The 26906-nt window shown below is 34.4% G+C and overlaps 1 protein-coding gene across 1 annotated transcript; it reads right to left on the reverse strand.

Moving 5' to 3' along the window:
* LOC126818990 (eukaryotic translation initiation factor 2D) lies at positions 1-26787 on the reverse strand. The gene is made up of 15 exons (XM_050546734.2): positions 26629-26787; positions 25001-25188; positions 24365-24448; positions 22929-23031; positions 21429-21536; positions 20748-20986; positions 20357-20474; positions 14438-14483; positions 7025-7128; positions 6346-6483; positions 5874-5963; positions 4952-5041; positions 4549-4669; positions 698-872; positions 1-115 (listed from the first exon to the last, which is right to left on the reverse strand). The coding sequence occupies exons 1-15, from the start codon at positions 26682-26684 to the stop codon at positions 42-44; spliced, it is 1734 nt and encodes a 577-aa protein (XP_050402691.2). The 5' UTR covers positions 26685-26787; the 3' UTR covers positions 1-41.
* Between the last annotated feature and the right edge of the window lie 119 nt (positions 26788-26906).

Raw genomic sequence — 26906 nt, forward strand, 5'->3', positions numbered from 1 at the left:
TTATAATTCATATATTTATTTACAATTTCTTATCCTTCAATTCATCTTTTCTTCTTCTTTTTTGTTGTTCCTTTTTCTAATCCTTGAATAAATCTAACAGGAATCTTGTATTTTTCTACAAAAAATACAAAATAAATAATTCTTAGTAAATAATAAAACAACAAAGTCTTACTTAACATCAGCCTAATATGATTTTGGGACATGGGCCTGGTGGAGGAATTCAGCCAATATCAGACAATAATAAGTCAATACAAGGCATTATTAGAAAAGTGTACTGCAAAACAATATCTCGTATATAGAGTACTATCTGTAATGTTGGTATTGAAATGTTGCCAAGAGCAATTCACTGATAAAGATACTAGTACATCACTATAAGCCCCACAAGATGCTCTGTGATTATGCATGCTGGTGCTTCATAATGGGAAGTCTTACTAACACTTGCCTTACACAGTAAACCACACTACATCCAAGCTTGTAAGTATTTTACAAATAGTTCATTTAGGCAAGAAGCTGACATCTGATAATACATGATTATGGATGAAGTTCTTCTCGTCAACATTATTGTTTATAAATTCAATATGTAACCAAAATCACTTATTAATCTCGGAGAACATTCTAACCCTATGTTTATCTATGGACAAATTGTCAACTTTCAATCAAATCCTACCTCATAAAGTCATAAAAGAAAGGCACATACCTAATAATAATTGTTGTATAAAATCTACTTGGTTTCCCTGTGCCATGATCTGTAAGCCTTTATTTTTTTGTACAGAAGGATTAACTGTTGTACTACATGCTCTCTTCACTTGTATTGTATGAGCAAATTTATCAGGATCTATACCAAATGTCTCTACATTATCTATCAAAGTCACCTGTAATTAAACAGCAAATAACTCAAATATGATTTAATCAATTTTAAAGAATTATGTCGACAGTCCAGCAACTTAATCTCTATCCAAAACACTATTATTTTTTTTTCGAGCCATTTCAAAGGAAACAGTTTGAAAATCTACAAATTTTAACTACATTTTACATTTGCCAGATGATGAATGGATGAGTGCCGGTGTAACCTTGTAACCTGCCAGTAATTAGTGCATTAAGATAACAATTCGATGTGTCCTGGTCTTGCAGATAAAAGTAAGTTTAACAGTTGACCCAAGTATGATCCAGGGAATATAGCTTTATGGGATTAACTTTAGGATCTTGAGCATCCAGAAGTATTTTCAAAGTGGTCAAAGGCAATAATTAAAGATTTTTTTTCACAGACCCAGGGGAAATTAAGACTTTCCTTTAATAGTTTTTGTCTCTTAATGTAATATATTAATAGATTTCTAATCTTATAAAAGAAAGTAATCATTATATTTCACATACTACAGACCCAATTTCTCAAGTGTTACACATATTGAAAAAAAACAACTTAAATCAATAAGCGACAATCAAGATACAGATCAAAGCTTTTTTTTAATTAATTCACGCCTTTTAGTTCAATATGTTATAATGTTAAATACATACACTGGTATTAAGTGCCACAAGGTAACAATCAATAATCGATTCTTTGATCAGTTTTAACATTAATTTTATAACCTCACAAAGTACATAATCAATTGTGTAACCATGATACCATACTACAGACTTCCATTAAATCTATACAAAAATTCTTGCTGATTATCTAAAGCAACCAGAGTTATTGTACAAAGCCAAAAGAGTTATTAGAATATGAATAATATTTTTTTTGATTATAATGAAGCATAAACCTCTTAAATTAAAAGTGATTAATAAACAGTATTCCTAAGATTATGCAAATACATGTATCTTTGTTGAGATTTTATTTTTCCCTGTAATGCTCTTGTATCTCTAATGAAAGCTGTTTTGAATTATAAACAGGGTAACCAGTGTAACCAGTGTAAACTTTGTGTGGTAAAGATTCTATGATGATGTCACATATATGCAAAGACAGGTTGCCAGGCAATGGAAACAATAGAGCCCATTAAAGTTTTCACCTTATGGTTCTTTTATAGGCTACCTGAACAGTTATAAGGCACTAAAAAGAAATGATCAGAAATCATTACAATTTCATATGCTTCTTCCTAGCCTAAAATTTTTCAAAGTGATCAAGGGCAATAACTATCAAAGCCATCAAGGGCAATTACTTGAAAAGTAACGATCAGAAATCATTTAAATTCAAAAATATTCTTCGCATCATGAAGATACACATTGTGCATAAATAAAGTCAGCAGGTTGATAACTTAAGCCTCTAGCTAGAGTACCAGGGGGATCACGTGGCTAAGTGGGTAAGACGCTGGCTCGCTAGCCTGGCGGTCGGGTGTTCGATCCCTGCATTGGCCGAGAAAGTTCATCCCGATTTTCTGGCGTGGTTTCCCCTTGTCGGTGATGCAGGACGGAGGGCCTGACAAGGACAGCTGTCTAGTCGTTTGGATGGGACGGAAAACCGAGGTCCCATGTACACATTGGTGTGCACGTAAAAGATCCCTTGGCAGTTGGAATTCGTTATAAGAGTAGGCCGTAGCGCCGCTGCTCGGGCAAAATTTCCCTCATAGCACACTGTATGGCGTATGCCCGTCTTCATTAGCCCAGGTTAGGAGCAGAACAGTAGGACGTTAAACCCCATTTCATTTAATTTCATTTCAGCTAGAGTACCAACAAAAGTGATCAAGGGCCATAACTCTAAGTCTAACACTAGAGAAATTGGCCATTATACAATCAGATTTCAATCTTGTCTTCTTTTGATCTAGTTTTAATGATGGCTGAATAATTTAAATATATATATAAAAACATTTTACATTTTCCTTTAAAATGATATTGCCATTTTGATATGGGTAAAGAGTGAAAGTGTCAATTTATTTGTATTTGGTTCAATAAGTTTTAGGCATTGGATATGTGCGTAAATATAAAATTTTAGGTTCTCATATGAAGCCAATGTTGAGATATAACTGATTTTTTGTTCCAAAAATGAAACTAAAACTCGTAAACAGTACAAATATTGCCTAAACTTTCGAAAGAAACATTTAAAAATATACAGCTTTTTCCATCAATTATCAAACTAAAATATCAGAAAACTTTATTTTGATCTAAATCAAAAAGGTTTAGCTCCTTTAATGTGTAAGTTGAAGTGTTGTTATAGAATAATGAGTTAAGCCGACATAATATACTATTCAAAAAAAGTAGGGGATATTTGATTTTTAAGTGTTATTAAAGTCACCTAATGAAACTGACGAAGAAACAAATGACAAAATGAAATGAAGTTCACATTCATCGATTTATTCCAAATGATCGTTAGACTAAGTAAGGCACAGACTGACCATTATAAGGGTAAAATGATACCCGGGGTCAAACAGCAAAGTTACCACAGCATCACAACCAAGTCAGTAATGGGTAAATCCTCCTCTGTTTGCCAAACAAGCATTGATCCGACGTGGCATACTCCTAATGAGACGTCTAAGGTCATTTTGGTCCAGATTGTCCCATTCCTGTTGCAAGTTCTTGGACATTGGCAGGACGTTGTTGACGTTGACGTAACCTCTGTCCAAGCATGTCCCAGACATGCTCGATGGGGGAGAGGTCGGGACTCAGTGCTGGCCAAGGTAATGTGGTGATGTTCTGTTGTTGGAGGTAACCTGTAACGATCCTGGCCCTGTGACATCTTGCGTTGTCATTCTGGAAGATGAAACGGCGGCCATGACGTCGTGCGAACGGCACAACATGGACTGCCAAGATGTTGTCCCGGTAGTACTGGCCTGTAACACGCCCTGCAACAACATGTAAAGCCGTTCTTCCAGCAACAGTGATGCCTCCCCACACCATAACAGAACCACCCCCAAATCGATCATGTCTGATGACGTTAACGTCTTGGAAGCGCTCGTTTCGACGACGCCACACCCTCCTACGTCTGTCCAAAAAATCAACAGTGAACCTTGACTCATCTGAAAACATCACATTGCTCCAGCGTCGATTATCCCAGTGTTGACGATCCCTACACCAACGACGTCTTGCCTGAATGTGATGATCTCTCAAACAAGGGATCACGCGAGGACGTCGGGCGCGAAGGTGACCCCTATGCAGTCGATTCCGAATCGTCTGGCCACTCACTCTCACACCAGTGTCTGTTTGAAGACGAGCGCTGATCTGATTTGCTGTGATGACACGATTTCTCAAGGCCAAGGTACGGATAAATCGATCCTGGGCTTGAGTTGTCGCCCTTGGTCGACCTGAGCGTGGTCTGTCCTGTACAGATTGTGTATCACGGTATCTGGACCATAGCCTGCTTATGACAGACTGAGAAACATTCATCGTCCGCGCCACAACCGCCTGTGTTGTGCCGATCTGCGTTTGGGCGTCACATGTAACTGGAAATGTTTCTTCTGTTAGGTTCTATAGTGACTTTTTTCGTAGTCATTTGCATATTTTAGTATTATGCCCCCAAAATCAAATATCCCCTACTTTTTTTGAATAGTATATTACAATATTGTTACACACTTAAACTTTGATTTTCTCTTAACACATTAGATAATGAAATTATATAACAATTACCTTTTTATTGCCTGATCTTTGTACAACATCTATTTTAATAGGATCAACCTTTCCTTTCTTTAAAATAGGAGGTTTTCCTGGATAAACTATCTGAAAAGCAGGCTGCAGTTTTTCAAATAACCTGCAAATAATCAAACATAGGTTGCCAGGTGATTGGATGATAATTATTACCTTAGAAAGCAATAAAATATAAAACCAGCTTCAAAATGACATTAAACCTGAAACTAATCACCATAATTATATAAGCTATACAAGCTCCATATATTTCCAAAAGACTGGATGACTGTTACTTCAAATATGGACCAAACACCATTAGAAGTAATAGCAGTATACACCAACATTCAAATGATGGCATATGCAACAATTAATTATTTAAAACATAAAAACATATTTTTATACAAACCTTGATTTAGCCACTTCCCATTTTAGGCAGGAATCATTTTCAGTTTTCCTCAGGAGAACTTCACCCAATATAGGATCTATTTTGATCACACTAAAAGAAACATAAAATAGATAATACAGATATACTATATCTTACATGTCTGTGGGGTTTTGTCTTGTCCTTAGGTTTGTCTTGTCGATTTTGTTTTGCATGTCCGGTTGTACGTGACAAGGAGTAGGGTCGCCTGTCCAACCTCGTGGGTTTTCTGCGGGTCCTCCGGTTTCCTCCCACTGCTAAAGACCCCTACGCGCAAGTGAATTATTGAAATAGAATTAAACCATATGTTAGTCCCGAAATGACCTAGTTTGTGTCAAGTGGACGTTAAACCCTGTTTCTCTCTCTCTGTTTTGCATGTAGTGGGAGTTTTATCCCTTTGTACCACAGAAGGTTCTCGCTGTTGGGCTTTGCTTTTGTTTGCTCATGACACTTTCGTTATTAATTTTACCAGATTATCGCCCATATTATTGTTAAAAAATTTTGACCTTTTAACTCATGACGTCAACTTGCAGACTATCTCCATCAAGGAAACGACCACCGTCAAGACCGGTCGCATTATTTCTATTACGTCTTTATTGTAAATCACTAATTATTATTATTTATTTAATTTTAATTGAAGCCTGTATCATTACAGACCCAGGACTCTATACAGTGCTGTGGACGCTTACAACTGACCCCTGGAGCTATTCACTTGATTTGATATTTATTGTTTATTTCTTGCAATGTCTTTGTGGTTTTGTCTTGTACGAACGTAGTATTAAAGATCATATCCTAGTAGATCAATCAGGTAATTACATAAAAGGAATACATAATATAAAGATAAGAAATTAACAATGTGCTCAACTCATGCAAGAACAAATATTTTTTATAATGATTTATTTCATACCCTTTGTGTTCAGGGTCCTGTAGATCGTTTTCTTTCACATAATCTGTTAAAAATTGTCTGACTTCATCTGCGACCAACCCTCTGCCTTTACTAAAATACAGAGACAGGTATTTTATTACTGATGACATTATGTTGAATAAAATAAAGACAAGGATATTGAAAGGGACTTGTCTGCCCATCCTCAGGAAACACAAAAATAGCTGGACAAAACATTGTACACATATCAACCTGTTATAGTAGTTATGCATTTTGATAAATAATGAATAAATAATTTTTGTTGTTTTTAATTAAACATTGATATAAAGCGGCAATACTATATACCGGAAAACAACCGGAAAACACCATTTTATACTGAATACCGGAAAACCACTAAATACCAGAAAACACTAAATACCGGAAAATACCCTAAATAGGTAACTTATATTTGATATTTGTATATATGAAAGCGTTTTGATGTAAAATAATAATATACCTGTACTTCTTTGATTTAAAGAACGGTAAAAGATTTGAAGGAATACAGAAAACATCTGATATAACTGGTGGTATAAAATCATCTTCACTACCTTCAGTTGGTTGTACAACTAATTCTGGTACCTCTAAATCTCGTAATCTATAAATATATCAATATTGATCATCGGTTACAACATCGGTATCAGACAATAATTGTGTTATTGCCGCATATTAGTATTTGATGATAAATGGCCATTATTACAAATCTTTTGACCAATAGTCAATTGTACAAATATTATAAGGTGGCTGAATTTCATGTGTTTATTTTTTTTTGAGTTACTGTCACTCCTGGAAACATTGTTTAGCAAGCCATACAATTTCACGCAAACACTACCAATCGTTTAAATGTGTATGCAATAGATTTTGAGAATTACATAATTGCAGATTTATATACTGAAGCAAAAAAAAAACAACTGCCATGAATTTTCTTGATTCATACTTGCTGTCTGCACACTTTGTGCTGTAAGTCTAAAACAGCCAACTAAAGTTTTTGAACAGAACCAAATTTTACGACCTAGGTCCTATTTCACAAAATGCAAATAAGATTTACATTCATATAATTGAAACATTTTACAACATGTAAATAACTTCATGTATGCTTTGTGAGAAAGGGTCCCAATGTAATAACCTAATATACCTACTCTAAATGATCTTTGTCAATTTCTACAATGCTGTCCATTCCTTTTGCCATTTGTTTAACTCTAAGTAGACCTCTACTTTCTATAGTTTGTAAATATTTAGACAACTGTAAGATAAAAACAAGCCAACAGTGAGGCTGATGTCCCCTGCCAAAATCCCAAAATAAATAGATGACACATATTAATTAATTGTACATTTATTTTTTTCAAAAGTATCGAGCAATCAAACTATACACTAAGTTTCATCACTCTCTATCAGATAGCAGAGTTGTTATGTTCCAAAGTCTTGACCAATCAAATTGCTTATCACTCCTTAGCCTAAACAGAAAATCCTCACCATTGAACTTAGTCAAGGTAATGATATAATGAATACATATTCAGAGTTTCATCTCTCACTTCATTATACTCAAAGTTATTGTGCCCCAAAGCATCAACCAATCAGATTTCTTATCTCTGTTTACCATAAGCAGACAATGTTCATCATCAGACTCCATCAATTAGAAGGAGAGTTATTGTGTTCCAAAGTGCTCATTATTGAAATTAGTCCAGTTATTAAAAAATTCTCATCTTCGAACTCCATCAAGGCATTCACCTAATAAACACCTACACCAAGTTTGAACATTTTAGCTCAATTAGAAGGAGGGTTATTATGTTCCAAAGTCTCGACCAATCATTTGCTTATCGCTCTGCTTACTCTGAGCAGAAAATGCTCATTATGGAACTTAGTCAAGGTACTGATGTAATAAAACTATACACCAAATTTCATCACTCTCACTTAATTAGAACTAAAGTTAAGATGTCCCAAAGCATCAACCAATCAAATTGCTTATCTCGGCTTACCCTAAGCAGAAAATGCTCATCTTCGAACACCATCAACCAAGTTTGAACATTCTAGCTCAATTAGAAGGAGAGTTACTGTGTCCTAAAAAGTGTGATGGACAGACAGTCGGACGGACGGACGGACGAACCCATTTTAATAGTCCCCTGCTTTCTTCGAAAAGCGGGGGGGGGGGGACAAAATCAATCTTCACCAAATAAGAGTGCAAGGAACCATATCTATAATCAAATAAAACATTAACCCATGTGTGATTTATTGATTATCAATTCCATTAATCATATTTTCATGTGATGTGACGCATTATAACTATGTAATTAATTATTTGTTCCAATAATTGATAAGGGTGATTGATTATATATCCGTGTGCTGTTAATAAAATAAACTCTCTGATAAATAACTAAAGTTCTTTTAAAGCACAAGAAACATTGAGATCTGTTTTTTGTTTAATTATTTGAGATACTCATTTACCAAAATAGACAATCCATGCTATGGTAGGGTTCAAAATGTGATCTAGAGTAAAAAAGTAGAAAATCAAAGTCAAAAGTAGAAAATCAAAGTCAAAAGTAGAAAATCAAAAGTAAAAGGGAAAGCTGTATCTAAAAGGGTATTTTAATGGTAGAAACTTACAACAAAATCATTAAGCTTTTCAACTTTAAACAGTCAGAATTCTACTTTCATGGACAGAATTTCTACTTTCTATTATCAACTTTTGATTTTTCATTTTTGATTTTCTGCTTTCTACTGTCAACTTTCCACTTCAGATTTTCTAATGCATATTTTCTCAAATACTACGGAAGCTGATAGTGGCCATGTATTTTTCACCCTTTTCATAACATCACGGCAGTATTAGTGAGAGCATTACATCGCCTTAGCCTCTTTCTGTATAAGACACCGAAATACATAATTTTGCTAGCACTATTGTAGGTCTCATTACATAATGAATGAATGAATGAATGAATGAACTGAGGTTTAAGTTCTACTTTCCTGCACTAACCGACCTAATGAAGACTGAATAGATAAATATAATAATAATGCCGGTGTATGTTGATTAATTGTTTATTTTCTGAAAATAATGAAATACAGCAGTAGAGCAAAAGCTAGTTAGCTTTCCTAATTCTTTGAATAAGAAGTGGTATCATGGAGAAAGACAAATGGGGTAATTTTGGGACTAACATATGGTCCAATTCTATTTCAATAACTCGCTTGAGCGTAGGGGTTTTTTTAACAGTGGGGGAAAGCCAGAAAACGTGGAGAAAACCCACAAGATTTGACAGACGATTGTCACATACAATCTGGGAATCAAAACCACGCCACTTGACTCAATGACAGACCTAATTATCAGACAACGCGAACCTTAGATTTTAGACCACTTGACATCAGGTGTTCCGAACTAGTTGGCATAGCCTGTCTCGTTCTTTACACCCGTCAATACTTTTAGATAACTGGAGCGAAAGTTTATACTAGGATTTTAGAAGCTGAAACTCCTGGGTAGACGATAACAAGATCACCATCATCAAAGTCACTAGCCCAGAAGGTCATTCGCTGCATTTTCATCGCGTGAAAGAAAAGTTCAATCAAACCAAATCCAAGACAGTGTTAAATATATACTAATGTATTTACAAAAATAATGCACACATTTTAGATAAGGTTTTATAGAACAGGAACTCAGTTGCTCACTTTGGTGGAATCGTACAGTACGCTACAGTGGTGTAAATGCTGCAGATCCAAACTGTTTTATTTGTGGGAATCCTAGCAACGACCAACGGTGTAGCCTTAAATTGGGGCAAAGGCATTTGTACGTTACACCCATATCGGTAGGAGAGCTCTTTCTTGGTGGGGTGCTCTTATCGACTTTAGCATATCTTATTAAAGTTTGCCGTCAACTAATGGAATTGATGCCTAGATAATTGCAATGTTGCGAGGCCTATAACTTTTGAGTCAATACATTGGTATCAATGATGTTTGACACGACTGCATATAAATTAACAACCCAAAAAATTTTGATCACCTGATACCACTTCTTATTCTAAGAATTAAGCCAGCTATATAGCTGTAGTTCTACTGCTGTATTTTGATATTACTTGAATAATATCAAAAAATTATTGACTTTTGTTAGCAAAATATTTCATTACTTTGAAAAAAACAAATAATTAATTAACGTATATCTCTTTTGTACTGGCTTTATTAATATTTATGTATTCAGCTTCCTGTATTATCACATCTTCATTAGCCTGGCTGGTGCAGAAAAGTAGAACGTTAAACTCCAATTCATTCATTCATTCATGTATGATGTAATGAGACCTACCAAAGTGCTAGCAAAATTAAGTATTTTTGTGTCTTACAGAAAGATACTAAGGCGATAAGGCGATGATAACACCAAGTTACGACAACAATCACACGATAATATCCAAGTCTACTTTGTCCTATGCTCTCAGTGCTCTCATTAATACAGTCGGTATGTAGTGTTATGAAAATGGCGAACATTACATGGCCACTATCAGCCACCATAGTATTGGAGAAAATCTATGTTAGAAAATCGTGAGTAGAAAATCTGAAGTGGAAAGTCAAAAGTTGACAGTGGAAAGTAAGAAACAATCAGTCAAAAGTCAAAAGTTGATAGTAGAAAGTAGAAATTCTGGACATGAAAGTAGAATTTTAATGATTAAAAGTTGAAAAGTGTGACGTTTTTGCAGACTAAGTGCATAAAGTTATAGGTTTTCACCATAAAAATACCCTTTTAGATAAAAATTTTCCTGTTTACTTCAGATTTTCTATACTTTTGACTTTCTGCTAGATTGCATTTTGAACTCGATACCATGCAGGCATATTGCAGGAAACTAAAGGAGCTAAATAGTTAATATTTGGGACCTAGAAATTGACATAATGGGTCGCAACGCATATAATGATGTAATATGATTTACTGTCAATCGTTTCCGTTTTTACTCTAATTTCAAATCAGTTACGCTTGGCGAAATACGCCAGAAGTTTGAATCGAATGGCAATCTCTAGCATCTGGTTACTCCAGTCTACACCGATAGTATTTATTGCGCATGCTCTCTAGATAAGAATATGGCATCATCGTTTGACTTGATATGACTTATGGAATATGTCTAGCCTTGTACTTTGAGTATCTTGTTACAAATTGCGCCGCTACGCATTATTTCATTTAAATTGACAAATAATTTGTGTTTTCAATGTCAAAGACTTTGGAAGATACTGAGTTATAGACCTAACGACTTTGATCTGTCAATAATTACTGATATTCTTAATAATATACTTCCTTTAGGTTAATATGGTCATCTTGTGTAATTCAAAACTTATTTTTAACCAAAGATTACAATGTAGAGATTTAGACTAAATACAATCAAATCTACTTTTATTAAAAACATTTTGGTACAAAAATCATTCAAATCAAACAATTTGATTCTTAAATTATGGTCATTTTAGGTTTACATTCATTTCTATAGATTTTCACACCTTTTATACCATAGTCTCGGTCACCCAGAATCTCCTAGTCTTCAACCAAGAGAGGGCCTGGGTCCGTTTTCAATATTTAACGAAAAGTACCATTGCCCATGCGTACTCAGGAGTTTGTTTTTTTATGTGGTTAATTACATAGTCAATTTGGCCAAGTCAAGTAAGAGTTCAGCTGCGTTTCGAAATAAGTCCCATAATTCATACAGTATTATAAACAAACATGAATCGTGACAACGAATTAGGATTAATAAAACAACATAGAAATGGTCCATGAAGAAAGAAATTTCAAAAAAAAAAAAAAGAATGTTGGATATTGAACTTGCAATGCAAATGGATTTTCTGAAATGATAATTCTTTAAATAATTTCATATTCATAGGGGTCTACATCTTGTTTTAGGGCTAGTTACCTCCCTTTGACTTTGTTCATTATAATGTAAAAGATGGGATAATTTAGCCAATGACCTATTATTCTCAAATGTTGACAACACATCCAGGCTAATATTCGTAGAATATTTGTCGGAATGATAGAGACTATTTATACCCAGATGTGTTCAATTAATTACATTATGAGTTTATATTAAAATAGTGCATGGTTTTGAATTTTGAAACATATGTGAATGATCTACCTTGTTGTGGCTTTACCATGGCGACAGATTATAACTATATACCAATATAATTTAGGCAATGGTTAACCCGGCAATTAAACAGCTGGAACCTGTGAACTTTGGGCTGCACTCACATAGAAAATGAAAGTTTTTATTTCTTCAAAATATTATCACAGTTGCACAGGACTACTGTCTGAGTCTTGGTAAATTTTATAAACGGATTTCTTCGATTATGAACAAACTACTTAACTTTGGTTATTATAAACTTACCTGTGTGTTTGTAATGAACTCCCATTCGATAAAATCCATTGCACAACTAATTATCACAACGATGAAAACATGTTCTCTCTTGAAAAATTGAAATATCACAAACTTTTCCCAGAGAAAAATACCAATATGGAAGATGGTTACGTCACTCTGCGGAAGATATCATTTCGTATTAGGGGTGACAGCATAGGTCGAAATTCAAGTACAATTACGACAAGAATCCATGACCACTCGGACCAAAGACCACTCGGTTCAAGACCAGTCGGACCAACTGATAGACCACTCAGCCCAAACAAATAGACTACTCGGACCATACAAAAAGACTATTCGGACCCAACAGAAAGTCGACTCGAACCAATAATAAAGTGTTGTTTTAATAAATTGATAATTGCGTTTGTTTTAATATGATTACTCGAACCAATAATAAAGTGTTATTTTAATAAATTGATAATTGTGTTTATTTTAATATGACTACTCAAACCAATAATAAAGTGTTATTTGAATAAATTGCTAATTGTGTGTGTTTTAATATGACTACTCGAACTAATAATAACGTGTTGTTTGAATAAATTGATAATTGTATTCCAAATCGCAAAATATCGAGAACCACACTTGTAGTCACGTTTAAAAAGGGGCATATAAACGTCCGGTCTTCGTATTATTATGTGCTGTTTATATTAACGCATCAAGGGCGGATAACTTGAAAACGTGACTCCCCACCCCCCATATATAGTAACCCAGGGGTTAGTGGGGTAGATCGGAATGAAACCACTGGGGATATCGCGAATGTGGAAAAAGTAAAATTAGGCTATCAGACAAGAACAGTATACCCGTATATGTAGAAACTGTCAAAAGTCTGGACATACCGAGTCTCATTGCAAGAGTAAAGAAAAATTAGATTGATATTTTTTTTTTGGCACCATTATTAATTAATTTTAAAACTAATCGTTGATTTATTTTCCGTACACAAAATTGAACCAAACAACTCTAAATATACGAATTCCGTATAAGAATTATTTGCTTCTTTGTATTGTGATTTAATAATAAATAAATAGCATATTGCCTAGCCTTATAATATAATTTAATTGGTCCGACTGGTCTTGTTTTGGTCCGACTGGTCTTAGTCCGAGTAGTCTTTGGTCCGAGTGGTCTGGATACCTACGACAATTGGCATTGAGTTTGAGCGTTCGCACACATAACTACCTGCATTCCTGTATTTAGTTACCGTCTTTTACATTCTAGTAAAATCTCTGCAAATTTTATAGCTTTACTTTTTGAAATATTTTGTTCTAATTATTTGCTTAGCGACTCGGATGGGATTATTTACTTTTGAACACGCATGCCGCACAAACACAACTATACATTCGTTTTACGGGCTTTATCCCACTTCGGTCAAAACTGTCGAATCGAGAATTAATGTTCCGCTTCTTACGGGGTCATACGGGCTTAGTAGCATTATATACCCACCCGGGCACCTAATAGACACGCTGAGGGCTGCCGCAACACGCTTAAAGATGTTACTGAATGCGTATAAAATTAAAAATACACTCAGAGAATTCGGAGGTAAGCTTCATGATCCTTGTTAAATTATTTATAACATAAAGAAGATAGGATATTTATAGTTTATACATGACTTTATTTTTACGAGTATCCGTGCAATCAGTGATATTTTAATTGTGAAGAAAATTTGATAGACTGGCGATCAATGGTTTCCATATAAATCTCCTATGTAATTGCCTTCAATTGATATTTTTCGTCGCCCAAACCCATATACGATCAAAATGATCGTGCTGTCAAACTATCTTTCAATGTTAACCAACCCCCGCAACAGGTATATTGGATTCGACCAATACGTCACGAAGACATTGTTGACATCGACTCTGTCGAAATTACAAGTAAATTTTCAAATTTTTCAAGAGAGAACTTGTTCTCATCGTTGTGATAATTAGTTGTGCAATGGATTTTATCGAACGGGAGTTCATTACAAACACACAGGTAAGTTTATAATAACCAAAGTTAAGTAGTTTGTTCATAATCGAAGAAATCCGTTTAAAATTTACGATGGTTCACACAGTAGTATAATACAATATTTCTGGGACTGCACCTTTAAACAAAAACTTAAACTCTACAATGACTAAATATTTAAATATACTAATATCTATCTAACATTGATGATTATAGAAAAAACAGATAGATTTATTGATTTATACAGCCTCATCTAACACTTACCTTTTTATAACTGGACTTTTTTATATCTATATATTTTCCCTGAGGACTAAAAAAACAACCTGATCAATTAAAATTTCCAGAAAATGGCTCAATAGTTAGTAAATACAATCCATCCTCAAGAAGTGTATCTAAATATATTAGGATTAAATATAAAAAAATCTATCTAATAATCAATTAAATAAATAAGTCTCAAAGAAATTCCTTATTTACATACACAATAACTGAAATGAATTGCTACATGTATCTTAACACCATAAGTGTATTACACCATTTTCACAAAGTCAAAGTGTCCTGACATTCATCTGATACCTTGACTGTGTTAGTGTAAATTGAAACTGACATGTGCTGCTATATTTTGAAGGGTCAAATTTACTTCTCAAGAAACATGGAATACTTAAAAAGGCATTACGTAAGATTAGATAAAGAGCTGACAGTTTTCGTTATAATAGTTAAGCCAGCGGTTTCCAAGCAAGATACGCACACATTCTGCAAAAAAAAAAGAGCAACTTCTAGTACAAGCAGGAGCCACAATCCAGGAAATTATGGTCTGAAATTCAGGAATATCGAAAGATATTTGGGATATAAAGATACATTTTAAGTTTCATCAAATCGGATATAAAGATACATTTTAAGTTTCATCAAATCAGATAAAGGGTCCACAACCTTGGCATTACATACTTTTATACTATTTGCCTACAAGGAGAGACCATTTTGTCAGGCAGTTTCGGTATGATTTTTACGAAATTCGAACTCAACCTTCACTGATGTGTAACGGTGATATATTTAAACATTTTTTTAAATCGGATAAAAATTGTGACCTCTGGTGGAACCACAAGCTAAAAATGCAATTTTTCCTACAATCAAGGGCCATAATTCAGGAAGTTACGATCCAATATGCACGAATATCGAAATGAATCAAGATCATTGAGTTATAAACAAGTGTATCACGATTCATCAAAATCGGATCAAAACTGTGACCTCTAGAGGGTCCATAACCTTGATATACCATATTTTTACACGGCCATTTTGTCTGGCAGTTTTGGTAGGATTTTCTCAAAATTAGTACTCAGCTGACATTATGGTGTAATGGCGATATATTCAATTGTTTTTTTTAATCAGATAAAAATTGTGACCTCTAGAGGGACAACAATCAATGGCCATAATTCAGGAATTTGCAATCCAATATGTGAATATCAAAAGGAATCAAGATTTTTGGGTTATAAACATGTATTTCAAGTTTCATCAAAATTGGATCTAAATTGTGACCTCTAGAGGGTCCACAACCTTGATATACCAATGCTATATTTTTACACTATTTGCATACGAGGGGCGGCCATTTTGTCTGGCAGTTTTGGTCTGATTTTCACAAAAGTCAAGCTCAGCCGATATTATGGTGTAATGTAACGGTGATATATTCAAACATTTTTTTTAAATCAGATAATAGACGAACCACAAGCTAAAAACGTCATTTTTCATACAATCAGGGGCCATAATTCAGGAAATTACGATCCGACATGAGGAAATATGAAACAAACCCAGATCTTTGGGTTATGAACATGCATTCATCAGATGAGCATTGTGACCTATAAAGTGTCCACAAGCTAAAAAGATGATTTTTCGAACAATCAGGGGCCGTAATCCATGAAGTTACATGGTCCGATGAATGCCAATATCGAAAGGAACCGAGGTATTTCAAATTTTGTCCAAATTGGATAAAATTTTTGACCTGTACAGTGTCCACATATTGTGGACGCACGGACAGGGCCGACAGCATAATATGTCCGCACGAAAATGTGGGCTTAAATTATAACCAGCGGCTGCCAGACAGATTACGCCCACATTTTGCAAGAGATGGATAGAGAACAAGCTAAAAACAAACAGGATTTTTTGTACAATCAGGGGCAATAATCCAGAAAGTTATGGTCTGAAATGCGCAAATATCAAAAGGGACTGAGATCTTTGGGATATAAAGATATGATTTAAGTTTTCATCAGAATCAGACAAAAATTGTGACCTCTAAGAGGGTCGACAACCTTAGTATTGCATACTTTTACACAATTTGCGTACAAAGAGCGGCCATTTTGTTGGGCAGTTTCATTTCGATTTTCCCGAAATTCGAATTCAACCTTTATAACGGTGGAATTGTGAAATATTTAAATGGTTTTTAAAATCGGAAAAAAAAATTGTGACCTCTAGAGAATCTGCAAGCTAAAAATGCCATTTTTCAAACAAGCAGGGGCCATAATCCAGAAAGTTAAGTTCGGGTATCTGCGATTATCAAAAGGATCCATGATCTTAGTGTGTAATGGTGATATATTCACACATTTTTTTTAAATCAGATAAAATTGTGACCTCTACAAGGACCACAAGCTAAAAAGATAGGTTGCCAGGCAACGAAACATACGCCCACAGCAGCTAAATTGCCGGGCAGTCAACAAGAGTTGTCGCATATTCTTACTTTTTTCGGTAATGAAACATTTATAATACACTAAAATCCGATTAAGAGCAACAACTCATGAAGTAATTATCAGAAAACCATTAGAATTTGTTTGGTTTTTATAAAGTTCTGCCCCATGCTAACGTTCTGTATACAAAACTTTTAATATCATGGATTTGTTCAAGTCATAAAAATTCATTGAAAATCAATATACTTGTTCGTCTCAAGATCTTAAACTCTGTGTATCAATCTGAAGTCACTCGGATGATAACTCTAGCCTTTAGAGCGGAAATCGTTGAAAATCAAGGGCCATAACTCTGGCAGTAATTATCGGAAATCGCAGAAAACCAATAGGCTTCTTCGTTTCATGACCTTAAACACTGTGTATAAATTTAAAGTCAATCGAATATTAACTTTGGCCTCTAGAGTGTCCACAAGATTTTTTGAAGTGATCAAGGGCCATAACTCGGGCAGTAATTATCAGAAATGCTGAAAATCAATAGGATTCTTCGTCTCATAACCTCAAACACTATGTATAAATTTAAAGTCAATTGGATATTAACTTTAGCCTCTAGAGCATCCACAAGATTTTTTGAAGTGATCAAGGGCCATAACTCTGGCAGTAATTATCAGAAATTGTTGAAAATCTATAGGTTTCTTCGTCTCATGACCTTAAACACTGTGTATAAATTTAAAGTCAATCGGATATTGACTTTGGCCTCTAGAGCGTCCACAAGATTTTTCAAAGTGATCAAGGGCCATAACTCTGGCAGTAATTATCGGAAATCGCTGAAAATCAATAGGCTTCTTCGTCTCATGACCTTAAACACTGTGTATAAATTTAAGGTCAATCGGATATTAACTTTGGCCTCTAGTGCGTCCACAAGATTTTTCAAAGTGATCAAGGGCCATAACTCTGGCGGTAATTATTGGAAATCACTGAAAATCAATAGGATTCTTCGTCTCATGACCTTAAACACTGTGTATAAATTTAAGGTCAATCGGATATTAACTTTGGCCTCTAGAGCGTCCACAAGATTTTTTTAAGTGATCAAGGGCCATAACTCTGACAGTAATTATCGGAAATCACTGAAAATCAATAGGCTTCTTCGTCGCAAGACCTTAAATACTGTGTATAAATTTAAGGTCAATCGGATATTAACTTTGGCTTCTAGAGCGTCCACAAGATTTTTTGAAGTGATCAAAGGCCATAACTCTGGCAGTAATTATCGGAAATCGCTGAAAATCAATAGGCTTCTTCGTCTCAAGACCTTAAACACTGTGTATAAATTTAAGGTCAATCGGATATTAACTTTGGCCTCTAGTCCGGACGGACGGGGGCGACGACAATATACGACATTTCAATGTGGGCGTATAAACACGATTTTTCGTACAATCAAGGGCCATAATTCAGGAAGTTACTATCCGATATGCCGAATATCGAAAGGAACCAAGATCTTTGGGTTATTAACTTACATTTCAAGTTTCATCAAAATCAAAAGAAAATTTTGACCTCTAGAGGGCCCACAACATTGATATACCATATATTTTACACTATTTGAGTACGAGGGGCGGCAATTTTGTCTGTCAGTTTTGGTCCGATATTTACGAAATTCGAACTCAACTATCCTTAGGGTGTAATGGTGATATGAAATGAAATGAAATGTGGCTTTATGGCACGTCAGCTCCAACCGGGCTATATTGCGCCAAACATATGGTGAATATTACGAGACAGGCTAAATTATATCACAGAAAAATATTATATGCATAAATAAAAACAATATCACAGTTAGTAAAATTAAAAATAAAATACAACTTTTATGCATATAAATATTAAATACAAAAATGAAATGATATATATATATATATATATATACAATTAAAATTTATGATAAAAACCTGTCTCTTTTAAAAAGTCTAACACTTTACTATATAATCCCGGTTGGGCAAACATTTGATGTAATGACTGGCAACGGTAAAAATTCGATCTAATATCCTTGTAATGGTGATATATTCGGATAAAAATTATGACCTCTATAGGGTCCACAAGCTAAAAACACGATTTTTCGTACAATCAGGTGCCATAACTCAGGACGTTACGGTCCGATATGCACAAATTTCGAAAGAAACCGAGATCTTTGGGTTATAAACTTACATTTCAAGTTTCAACAAAATTGGATAAAAATTGTGACCTCTATAGGGTCCACAACCTTGATATACCATATTTTTACGCTATTTGAGAACGAAAGGCAGCCATTTTGTCTGTCAATTTTGGGCCGATTTTCACGAAATTCGAACTCAGCCATCCTTAGGGTGTAACGGCGATATAATAATCTGTTTTTTTAAATCGGATAAAAATTATGACCTCTATAGGGTCCACAAGCTAAAAACGCGATTTTTTGTACAATCAGGGGCCATAATTCAGGAAGTTACTGTCCGATATGCGCGAAAATCGAAAGGAACCAAGATCTTTGGGTTATAAACTTACATTTCAAGTTTCAACAAAATCGGAAAAAAATTGTGACCTCTATAGTGTTCACAAGCTAAAAACGTGATTTTTTTGTACAATCAAGGGCCATAATCCATGAAGTTACAATTCGATACATGCCAATATCGAAAGGAACCGAGATCTTGGGGTGGTAAACCTATATTTCAAGTTTCATTGAAATCGGATAAAAATTGTGACCTGTAGAGTGTTCACAAACAATTGTGAACGGATGGACGTCCGGACGGACGGACAGGGGCGACGACAATATACGTCCGCATAAAAATGTGGGCGCATAAAAAGGGACTATGTTGAAAATTTCAGTCAAATTACTTCACTATGAGCTGAGCTACGATCAACATGACTGCTGTGACTGACCATGATAATATGAGACCTGAAAGGATAACAACGATTACTCCACGATAGTGGGAACTTAGCATAAAGACAAAATGGCAATAGGCAGATTTAGCTGTTGCATAATGCCTGTTTAACCAATGAGGTGCCATGTTAGAAAAATAATATGTTTTTTAAAAGAACCCTTGACAGTTGCTATTTGAAATAAGATCCACATGTCATTACAATTTTCTAGAACAAAGCCAATACACAGTGTAAAATAGATTATTTAGAAATTTTTACGTACACCTAAACTGAGAAGAGGTTTAGACACGTGAATTCACGATATTGTATCGTAAATAAAAACATGAAAAAAGAACATAATTTGCAAAGCTACTATGTGTTATCAAAAATGACTGATAGTCATTGTGATTGGTGTGAAACAGGTAATTCAATCACTGCATTTAGATTCAGATTACTGACATGATACAGAGTTTGTTTTTTTATGTATTCAAATGAAAATTTTAGCTTTCCTTGGTGAGAGCTTTGAAGATGACAAAAGTTATGTTTTTCGTTATTCGAAATGTTAAGCAAAAATAAAGCAACCAGGGAGACAACTACAGTTTTGTTATTAAATATTACTTGAGGAAAATATTGATCTTACCAGTATGGTTGTAAATAATTCTTGAAGAATATTCCTGTAGATAGAGGCAAGTCTGAGTTTTTCACTTTAGCTTTAAGAGCACAGAGACAGCAGTAATCTAACAGTTCATCCATAACTTCTGTAAAAAAATGACAAGCAAGTAAAAATATTAAAAAAATATTAACGAAAAGTAGTCAAAAGATATCTGAACATGCAGCAACCTAATCTCTCATAAAAATCATTTAATTTTAGACAGTGACATTTTAAATTTCTTATAATATTCTAAAATATCAACCCTATGCTATCACTTGCAAAACAAATCCCATTGGCATTTTTTTCAATATCAGTACTTAGAGAAAATTATCAGGAAAAACGCAGAATAAATACGTAAGAAATGTTTAAATGTTTTTACTCTTTGGATCATCTCCCTCCTCCTCTTCCTCACTCTCGGAATCTTCAGAATCTGAGACAGCAGCTGTAGCACCCTTACACTCATTGTCCTGCATGGTCAGTTTCTCTACTGCAGGAACATCTTCATTATCAGATTCTTTATCATCTCCATCTGTATCACTATCGTCCTCTGATTCACAATCACCTTCAATATCTATATCATCAGACAGATGAGGAGGTTCGGACTGATCTCCTAACTCCCTGGTTTAAGAATAAAATTGAAAAACTTCTAAATTTCACTGAATAAAAAACATAAAGTAGCCTGGCAACAAATATACAAACAGATTTGGGAACTAAGGCAGAAATGACATCACAGTTTGAAGTTCTGTAAAGAAAAAATATATCCATCATCAAACTCTGAGATTTGGATTATAATCTAGGTTTGAGGATAAAATCGAAAAACACTGATAGAAAGGGGTGACAACGATATACTGTCACATAAAAATGTTAAATATATATAAAAAGAAAAGCCTATGTTTTTTAAATCTCAAAATAAAAGAACATACTGCTACAGAATTGAGTTCCGTCTCTTTTATATTAATTTCATTTCACTACATATATGCTGTATGCTACCCAGTATTCTTGTATTAAAATGACAGTCAAAGTAGACAAATGAATTCTAGAACATTCAGTTAAGACTTGCCATAAGAGATCTCCCATCATATGAATTGGTTTTACACCTTTTCCTTTCATAGCAGATAAATACATATCCTCACCAGATAATAAGGTCTCACCAACAGCTACAGGTGCTCTATAATAATTAAACAACTTCCATTAAAAACAACCACAATATGTGAAATGTAACCATACTGATCATTAAAGCATCACATAATTCCTATTTCCACCAGCGCGGACAGAACAATTAAAGGGCATATTATTATGGCTCTATTTTTTTTAACCTTAAAATAGACAAAAATGGATCTAAAACCAAACATTAATATGTCCATTTATAAAGCACTATTTTCAAAAAACATGCTCATGGTGAATAATACACTAGTATCTAATAATTCAAATAGATAAGATTTCAAGTCAGATTTAAATTTATTAAATGTAGGACTTCTGTGAAGGTTTAATGGTAGTTTGTTCCACTTTGTAGATACAGCAATTTTTAAATTTTTGAGTGTAAGGTTTAAATAAGTGAATAGTACAAATTAGTCCATCCTATGCATATTTTTTTTATTAGTGAATCAGCCATTACTTATTACTTCTCCTTCTTCATAAGCCCAGGTTAGGAGCAGAACAGTAGGACGTTAAACCCCATTTCATTTCATTTCACTAATTACTTCTGCATTATCTTGTAGGGTATGCTTTTCTTTGTTCATTACATTTGGCACCCGAAACCGTAAAATACACGACTCGTGTACTGATTTAACATGTTCATTATATTTTAAATATTGGATATTAAGATCCCATATTTTCACCGCAAGATAACAGCATCAATATTTATTGAAATGGACCAATATTAAATTTTAATTCATGTTTTTAATTTCAAATTTTATGGAAAATATTGAGTTACAGGTTTAGCTTCTTTAACAACTATGCGACACACTGATTAATAGGGATACTAAATTTCTTGGAGAACAAGATCGACATTGATTTGGGATGACAATTTTCCATTCCACCAAATGGGAAATTCCATTTTAAACATTGTTAATTCCATTAGATGAAACCTAATGTTTTTATTTGATAAAGCTTGTTTCAAAAAGCGACAATATATTTAGTTTAGCCCACTGATCTATAAACAGCTTAGTGATAAGATGACAAGTTCTGGCATTGAACAGGAAAATCAAATTACTTAAGAAACTAAACTCAATGTTTTCGGGGTGATATTACGAAAATAAAAACTAAGCAATGAGTATATGTTAAGATCACAGTTATAGGTTTTTGGAACAATGGGTTTTTCCATGACTTTTCCTTTCAGATTGAAAATTCAGTTTCTATACACTCAATTGATGAACAAGACGCTTATTTCCCTTACTTTAGGCTAACTACAGCTTTTCATACACCAATCCTACAGTTTTTATATACCAATCCTTTCAATATCCCACTTTAGCTTTTTCTATACCGGTATCAATCCTTACATTACTTGGTTTAAATATCTGATTATACAAAGTCTGTGAGAAATATGTGAGTTTATATTTACCTGTTACCAACCAACTTAACACTAGCTATATCTCCCTTCTTTATACCACGAAATGTTCCCATATGTACTGGTCCATTTATAACTACACCAGGTAACATTAGATCTGATTTAAAAAAATATAAAACATTTATAATCAAATTGCAACACCTACATTATACAAGAGTTCACCTTTAAAGGAAATAAATATATATTCTCTGGCACGTAGAAATGGACACAAATGGGCCACAACAAACACATTTGTATTATAATATAATATGAATTTATATAAAATGATTTACATTCAATCATTTTCTATTTTTACTGTAAGGGGGGGGGGGGGGGTCGATGGCCATATGGTTAGCATGTGCAAGGTGTATCATAGGGTCTGTAATTAAGTCAACTGGCGTGGTTCCGATTCCCTGAATGTACGTGACAAGGAGTAGGGTCACCTGTCCAACCTCGTGGGTTTTCTCCGGGTCCTCAGGTTTCCTCCCACTGCTAAAGACTCCTACATGTAAGCGAATTATTGAAATAAAAGTGAACCATATGTTAGTCCCGAACTGACCTAGTTTGTCAGTGGAGGTTAAACCTTTCTCTCTCTCTTATGTTTAGCCTTATTCATTGAGTCGCTTCATTACAAATGGCACTCGAAAGCATTCTTGCACGCGATTCGTGTGACAATTTTAAAATTTTTGTCTTAAATGTTGTATATCAGAAGCTTATCTTTTCACGGTAAGTTCACAAGATCAATGTTGATTTAAATTAATGATATTGAGTTAGAGGCGAGAGAGAGAGAAATGGGGTTTAACATCCACTCGACACAAACTAGGTCATTTCGGGACTAACACATGGTTCAATTTTTATTTCAATAATTCGCTTGCGAGTAGGACTCTTTAGCAGTGGGAGACCCAAGAGGTGAGTTAGAGGCTTGCCTCCTTTAATTATGCACTAGAAATCCTTTAGTCTCATGTGTTAATAAACAGAGCAGGTAAAAAACACAAGTAGTACGAACAAAAGGACAAGCTAGCTTATCAACAGCATCTGATTGGTGTACAAATGGAATGGTGGTTTACTGTCTTACTTTACTACACCAACCAGGCTAATGAAGAACACAGGGGGAAATTTTGCCCAGACAGCAACATTTCTGCTTACTCTTCATGGAATCACTTTCAATAGCTCTTTTACGTGCACGCCAAGGATTACCCAAGTGAACATCGGTTTTACATGCTATCTGCACTACTAGATGTTTTCCTTGCCAGGATCTTCGTCCTGCTCTATTTGCAAGGGGAATACAGAATGAAAAATCCTGAGATCTGCCTAGACCAAAGAACCCATGACTTCCTGGTTAATAAGCCAGAGTGATATTCCCCGAGACACATACCAGTGTATAGCTATATCATCATCATGGTGACTTGATATCTAATCAGTGGTATGAATAATATGTTTTATGTACCTACCAGCACCTACTACTAGTTTTGTAAATACTTGTGGCCATGTAGTAAAAACTGGCAACATGTCAGGACATTTCCATAATGAATAAACTGGAAATAGAAATATCAAGAGAGTAAAATTATTTCAAAAATACTGCTATAATTAAAGCCAGGAGCAGATGCTGATCAGATCCTCATGGTGGGTGTAAAGATGCAACCACCACGTCCAGCACCACCCAACCCCCATCTCTTATTGTATGTCTATAATGTATTTCTTCTAGTTTAAGCCACACCCACATTTCATGATGCACATAGTTGTTCAAAGCACTGTATATTCCCTGACTATAGCATTCATGCATAGATAATATCTATACATGTATTTAAAATAGAATTGAAAAAAGTGTCTTCATAGGTAAGCATGCTTTTTTTTTTTTCAAAAAAACGACCCTTGTCAAGACATCGGTAGCATTACATGTATTTCTGCAGTTTTATGTCTTCCTTGTTAAACATTTCTTTTTCATTTTGAGTGAAGGCCAGGACTTAATTTGATATTTGTTTATTTCTTGCAATGTCTACATGTATGTATTCTGCCTTGTCCGCAGGTTTATCTTGCTATTTGAAATAGAGCAGACTTATTTCTATGAAAAAACCCCAAACAATTACCTGTTGGGAACATTTTCTTGTTTATTTCAAAGAAAACAGGATTTTTTTGACTAGTATATAAAAATGCATTGTCACCATTATGTAGTTCTATTTTAGCCATAGACATGTCTCCTTTTGTTGGAAATAATTCATTTAGAACATCTTCTGGTATATTGTATAACTTTCCTATTTCTCCTTTCATTTTTTTCCTGAAAAGGTCCATGAAAAAATGATCAAAATACCACTCTCTCAAATAAAATGTTAATCAGTTACAGCTATGCTACATGTTTATTGTAGTTCTAACTGATAATGTCCCCTTCCAACAAAGGCAATATAGCCTACTAGAACAGAACAGTTGCTAAATCTACATAATAAACCCAAACAAGTCTATTATCATGTGATGAAAAATATTCTATTCATAGCATTGATAGATTCATTTATACAGCAAGCTACTTAATTTGAATTGTTCGTTTGTTTGTGATTTCCGTGTGTTGTGTCTTGTCCATATATTTGTTTTTGTGTAAATTATGTGTGGTGCAGTCCCCCTGCACTTACTATTAGGATAGACAAATAAGACAAGCCTCTTCATATCTATACATATTGTACGGAAACTTGAACAAACTAACTGAATAGCCCACAAAGGTACAGAAAACTAGGTTCGAATAGGATAATGTCAATCCACAGTAATGAATCTGAAAATTCTAATATTTTTCGTTTACATTTATATTTTAACTGTTATAATATCAGGAATTCATGTTTTGTTCTAAGTGTGGCGGTGACATTGTCTAGGGCTTTTGCAACAACTACCAGTAACAGGAACCTAAAATTTTAATTTTTGCATAAATTTTCATTCCAGGTGATTGCCTATTTTAAAATTGAAAGAAGTCTGAATCTCATATTACAGCCTGGCCTATCTGGTCCAGTACATGTAACTGTACACTACACATGAACATACCCAGAAGGCCAGGTTATCCAGACAATGAGATAATTTTCAATACTCCTACTTCTACTGAAAATCAGACTGGTTTCACATCACTTGAGGACTAACACATTTCGTTCTGTGTTGGCCCTACTCCCCTACAGCCACTACTTAATGGAGTGTAGATACATGTATCCAACAACTTTTACTGCGGAACATTTTTGACTCTCAGTGGTAAGGCAATTGCTAATGAAAAGTGGTCATATGTCCCAAAAATTATAAGCTTAAAAAAATACATGTACATGTAAGACATCTGTCACAGATCTTGTCAGGCACAATCCCTCTGGTGTCTGTGACTTTGTCCGGCATTGATTTATCTTTTTGTTGTGTTTTTATTAATATTGTCATAATATGTCCAACACAAAGTTCAAAATGTCTGATACACTGTACTGGTTCTGTAGTATCTGACATTTTGTCAGCTCAGGTACTGGTGGTACACATACTAAAACCGTTATTTCCAGGCATGTTATTGTTAAGCTTATCTTGATCCACTCCTTTGGCTTGTTCTTGTTAGAACCTAAGTGTGCTTCATGAATCTCAACTAAATCTAAGCTAAATGTGCATAACTTACATTAGGACCATATCCATATGCAATGTGATGTCATGATTGATAAATAAGATCGTGCCGTGCTTTCAATTAAATCGTGAAATAGATAATAGAATATACAACCTGTCAGATCCCTTAAGAGTGTTTTGTTTTTTTACTCTAAAAGGCTTCAGAAACATACTGGCTTCTATTCAATGAGACTAAGAAACCCTAATTCGTTTCAAGATAGAAAATATTAACAGAACTGAACACCACGACTTTCGATTTCTTTAACATGCGACACTTCCGGCAATAATTAAGATTTGTAAACAGTTGTCGTATAAATAAAAATATGTATCACCATGATAACAGTATAATAAATTAAACAAGTGTATGTAAATAAATTAAAAACAATAAATAAC

This window comes from Patella vulgata, chromosome 4 (genome assembly GCF_932274485.2).
Source record: "Patella vulgata chromosome 4, xgPatVulg1.2, whole genome shotgun sequence".
Taxonomy (NCBI): domain Eukaryota; kingdom Metazoa; phylum Mollusca; class Gastropoda; family Patellidae; genus Patella; species Patella vulgata.